We start from the raw sequence: 5099 nt of genomic DNA, 5'->3' as shown, positions 1-5099 counted from the left end.
AAAATCACAATACTCCACTAGTGTGCACGAGGACTTTGTGAAAGGTTATTAGCACATGACGATGTCCTATGATATGATCATAAAAGAGCCATAAAAACTTTATTACTAATTAAGAAAGTGAGACCTACTATGATATATTTATTTGAATATGATATGTACACATTAAGGATTATAATTTAAATTATGACATGATGAAAAACTTATATATTTATGTGAAATGAGTATATAAAATGATGATGACATCTAAATTCATACTATATGTAAAAAACTCATAGTTCATATGATGATGAAAAGATCACATGACTATATAAAAAAATTATCTATAACATGAGTGAAAAACATTATACTTGAAAAATAAAGGAAAGTACACATAACTATGTTGAAAATAACTTATATCTTGTGTGAAAACCTTGTACTTGAAAATAAATGATGAAAAACCTATATCATTATATGAAAAAATAATTCATAGAATGTGAGAAAAACATCATGCTTAAATACTCATATAATCTAAAAAAATATTCTGGTTTATGTGATGTATGTTTTGTCATAAAATGCTATATATATTTAGATATAATATGATTGTTTGTCTCGTATGTCCAAGTAAAATATGTTGGATGTTGGTATGATATTCAAAATAGTCATAAGGTCTCACAAATGTAACCACACGAGCTATCAGAATTATGAGCTCATTAAAATAATTTATGCAATTTAATTATATTATTTAATAGATAAGTATAGCAAAATGTACTACCAAGAAAGTTATAAAGATTGATGAGACATTAACTTCTTATTAATGACGAAGTTAAGCCTAATCCTTTTGATAAATCCGGGTCACGGCTAGACACAAGCTCAAATAGAGAATGGCAGTAAACCATACCTGATTTATGATCCACTGGAACCCCAACAGTGGATGTGGACCAAGATCAAGCAAACGAGACAATTCTGTCTGTCTGACCTGCACTGTCACGAGTCAAGCCAGGACATCCAGATTATGACTTCAATAATAATAGCAAAATGCAGACCAACTGTCCGTCTACATGGTAGCAAGTGGTAACTCTATTTCTCTTAAGAGTCCATTTTGGTTCAACAACACTTTCTGTGCAGTGACACCACTGTACAATCATGAGATAGGAAGCGTCCATCTCACACTGAAATTGCTATTGAATGATTGTTTACAGAGATGGCTTGGTAACCGTCCAATATAACTTTTGTGACACCATCGCACTTGTACAATGACGGCAACAGATCCGTCCATCTCACATTGGGATGCGGTGGATTGTCCACATGAACCGCACAACCTCACTTGATGTGAGTCCTGGTTGTACAAATAGCACGGATTGTCCACTACCTAAAGCAGATTTTACAAGCGAACAAGACTCCAAACAATACATGGCGATACACTCGTGATCTTCCTCAAGTAGGAGTGGACTGTGTGCTCACACGAGTCGGTCCCTAACATTAATCACTGACCTAAGCTTTTTAACTTTTTATGGCGAGAAATTCCCGGGGATGAAAATGTTGGAGCCGATGAGTGAGCCGATGGGGTCGACTCGGCCAAGTTAGAATACCCCTGTTTGAGTGGATGGGTTTTGTTTGTAAGTAGTAATTGGGGATTGTTTCAACTCCGGTTAAAGAAAAAGTGACGTGTTGAAAAAGAAGGAAAAAGTGAAAATTAGGGTGAATTTAATTGAATAAATAACAGAGGATAAAGGGGGAAGGCAGAGGTAGTCTGCCCCCTCCCCTCAACAACCATCCCCTCTCTCTCTCTCTCTCGTTGGAAGAGCAGCCAAGTTGTAATTTTAGCCTGAACCGACTCCAGTAATTCTCCTGCCATTGCTAAAAAATCAACTCGCCCTTCTGTCTCTCTCTCTCTCTCTATGATCTGTAATTTCTGTTTTGTTCTTCTTGTTCCATTGTGAGTGGGGAAAATGAGTAAAGAAGAAGATATCAAGTTCTTGAAGATCCAGGTACTTTTGTTCTCCTTCTAAAGCCCAGATCTTGCTACTCTTCTTCCTATGTTTCTCTATCTCTTCATTTTTTATGTTTTGTGTTTAATTTATTTCATGTAATGTGGTTCCTCTCTTCTTATGCCAAATCTGGGTATTTCTTTATTTGCTTTCCTCTGCGCCCTGTTTTCTTGCTCTTGCAGACATGTGTGCTTAAAGTGAACATTCATTGTGATGGGTGTAAGCAAAAGGTTAAGAGGCTACTGCAAAAAATAGATGGTAAATAGCGATCTTCAAAATTTTTAATTGTTCTTTCCTATTCATTCTAGTTTTTTTTTTTTCAATTCGTATTGTCTATTTAATCTTCTTTGGTTCTGTTTTGTTTATTTACTCTCTTCGTTGGATAATTTTGCAGGGGTCTACACGACCTCCATTGATTCAGAGCAGGGGAAGGTGACGGTCTCAGGTAATGTAGATCCAGCAACTCTGATCAAGAAGTTGGCAAAATCAGGAAAGCATGCAGAGTTGTGGGGTCAGAAAGGAAACCAACTGAACGCTCAGTTTCAAAAATTGCAACTTGAGAACAACAAAAACCAAATGGATGCTAAATCTCAAAAGGGCGGTAAAGATCAGAAGGGCCAACCACAGCAGCAACACCAACAAAACCAACAACAACAACTTCTGCAGCAACACCATCAGCTGCTGCAGCAACAGCAGCTGCTCCAGCAGCAGCAACAGATGGCGAACGGGTTGAAGGACATGAAGTTCCTTCCTCCCCAGTTCAAAGATTTGAAGATCCCATTCAAGGACCCAAAATCCGTCAAGTTCAACATGCAAGAGGAAAATGATTTTGATGATGATGATGATGATGACTTTGATGACTATGATGATGATGATGAATTTGATGAGTTCGACGACGATGATATCGACGAGTTCAACAAGATGCAGTTCATGAAGAACGCAAAGCCGCAGAAGCCTGTGACTGGGGGTCAAGTCATGAACGGTAACCAGCATGGCATGAATGACAATGATGGGAAGAAAGCTGGAGAGAATGGCAAAAAGGCTGGTGGTGGTGGAGGAGGAGAAGCCAATGCCCAAAACAAAGGGGGTAAAGTTGATGCTAAAAATGGTGGAGTTAAAAAAGGTGGGGGGAACAATGGTGGTAACAGTAACATTCCAAATCAAGGCAATGCAGGCAAAAATGGTGGTAAAAACGTTGGCTTTATCGATGTAAAAACCAGTGGTGGTGGTGGTGGTGATAGCAATGGTAAGAATAAGATGCCTAATGGTGATAATGGTGGTGGAAGCAATAATAAGCCCCCCAATAATGGTGGTGGTGGCGGGGGCGGCGGCGGCGGCTTCAATAATAATGGGGGCAAGAAGGGGGGTGGTAAAAACGAGGTTGGTGGTGGACCCCAAATGAATGGTATGGGCCGTGGTTATCATAACATGGATGGTATTTCTAATGGTGGTCATGCTGCTGCTGGTGCTCATTTCGGTGGTGGTGGTGGTCAGATGGGTGGTTTTCCGGCGAGCCATGGGGTGCCGGCCATGATGAACGCTGGTGGCTATCTTCAGGGAGCGACCCCGGAGTCTTTGGCAGGGAACCCCTACTACCAGCAGAACCTAGCCGTGATGAACAACCGGCAGGTGGCTGCTGCTGCAAACGAGCGATACCTCCAGATGGCCTACAGCCGGCCACCGGCCGCGGCCTTCGCCTACCAGCCACCGCCCTCCGAGTCGTCCGAGTACGCCACCCATTTCTTTAGCGATGAGAACGCCAACAGTTGCTCCATCATGTGACGAACCGGTTCTCGTGGAGTGGCTCGGGTTGGTAATGATAACGTTTGAGACAGACGGTAAATGGTCTGTTTGGTATACGAGGGGAAAATGGTTTCGGTTTTCTTCTCTTTTTGGCCGGGGTTGGTTGCCATATATTTTCATTATTACCAAGAATATCCATATTAATATTTATATAGAAATAGCTGGTTAAGTGTACGTTTTCTCCTTCCCTCTTTCTTTTTCTGTTTTTTTTTTCAGTGTTAGGGTTACTGGGTTAGGGATGTTACTGTAGTAGAATAATTTGATAGGATATGAATGTAATGCAATGCAATGGGGATGGTGAAGAGTGTGTTTTTTTTTTGTTTTTTGGGGCGTGTTGATATGGTATATATGTTTATATTGACAGCTATAAGCCTATAAACAATAATGAAATTTGGCTTCAGGCCGCATTACTCTGCACCATGATGTCAGATTCAACAATTATGTTGGGCTATTTATGTCCGTTGCTCACATCTTCCCGTGCGTTGCATGTGCTGCTGCTGCCGCCGCTTGCCCTTCGAGATTGATTGAGAGTGTGGATTAAATGCAGGAAGCCATCCGATCCAACTACTTCATGCCCTCCACAAGTAAAAAGGTGAATTACGCATTGACAACCAGACTTGTGGGTTTCCCTTTTACAAAAGTTTTGGCACAATGTAAAAAAAAGAAGACAAAAGGTGCTCACGAGGACATCTAGACACTTTGCTACAATATCATGAAGGGTAACAAGAGCTTTGTTATTAAAAATTGATCCACGGCCTGTTTTAATTGTCATTTGCCAGCATGTGGGGCCTTTAGCCATCATGACATTGGCTTAGTTTTTGGTATTACGCTTCTTGCATTTTACGCTTTTTGTAAAACCGTTTAGTTGATTTTTCGTCATTCAGTCCATGACCCCCCTCCCCCATCAAGCTCGTCACCAACGCTAACCTGATAAAAGCACGAGCTGGTGGAATATTCACTCTTAAGTCAAGGAATTTGTGTTTTCAGTGGAAGTCTCAACACCACATATTCTTGTGCCAAACTCCGTTCCGTAAAATCAGAGAGGGTGGTGTATGTTCCCCCCGATGATTCACTGAATCTGAATGAGCACCACGTATACATTCTCATAAAGTGATGGTTTGAGAAAATGACAAAAATGTTATTCATTCAAAAAAGAAAAATTAAACAGTTCAAAAAAAAGGACAAACATGTCTTCCATTCAGAAAGTCGAGGATGATGTTGACTCTTCAAAGTCTTCTTCTTCTTTCTGTAAAACCCTCTCTCTAGAGAAATCAATGGAGGATTCTTGAAAAGACTTAAGTGCCCCAAAGATGATTATTTAAGATTCAG

The 5099-nt window shown here is 40.3% G+C and overlaps 1 protein-coding gene across 1 annotated transcript; it reads left to right on the top strand.

Annotated features, from left to right (window-relative positions):
• The first annotated feature begins 1737 nt into the window (after positions 1-1737).
• On the top strand, positions 1738-4187 carry LOC149815396 (uncharacterized). The gene is made up of 3 exons (XM_089988738.1): positions 1738-1967; positions 2150-2225; positions 2362-4187. The coding sequence occupies exons 1-3, from the start codon at positions 1929-1931 to the stop codon at positions 3747-3749; spliced, it is 1503 nt and encodes a 500-aa protein (XP_089844864.1). The 5' UTR covers positions 1738-1928; the 3' UTR covers positions 3750-4187.
• Positions 4188-5099: the final 912 nt, after the last annotated feature.

The sequence above is a fragment of the Nuphar pumila genome, chromosome 15 (assembly GCF_984573655.1).
Source record: "Nuphar pumila chromosome 15, dmNupPumi1.hap1.1, whole genome shotgun sequence".
In the NCBI taxonomy this organism is placed as follows: Eukaryota; Viridiplantae; Streptophyta; class Magnoliopsida; order Nymphaeales; family Nymphaeaceae; genus Nuphar; species Nuphar pumila.
Note: the sequence above shows the minus strand (reverse complement) of the source record. Positions and strands in the feature narration are given on the sequence as shown.

What these genes read in the sequence shown, in the direction of transcription:
- LOC149815396 (XM_089988738.1), top strand. Translation starts at nt 1,929, where the DNA reads ATGAGTAAAGAAGAAGATATCAAGTTCTTGAAGATCCAG. An exon ending in TCAAGTTCTTGAAGATCCAG is followed by an intron (nt 1,968 to 2,149) that starts GTACTTTTGTTC and finishes TTGCTCTTGCAG; the next exon opens with ACATGTGTGCTTAAAGTGAA. An exon ending in GCTACTGCAAAAAATAGATG is followed by an intron (nt 2,226 to 2,361) that starts GTAAATAGCGAT and finishes ATAATTTTGCAG; the next exon opens with GGGTCTACACGACCTCCATT.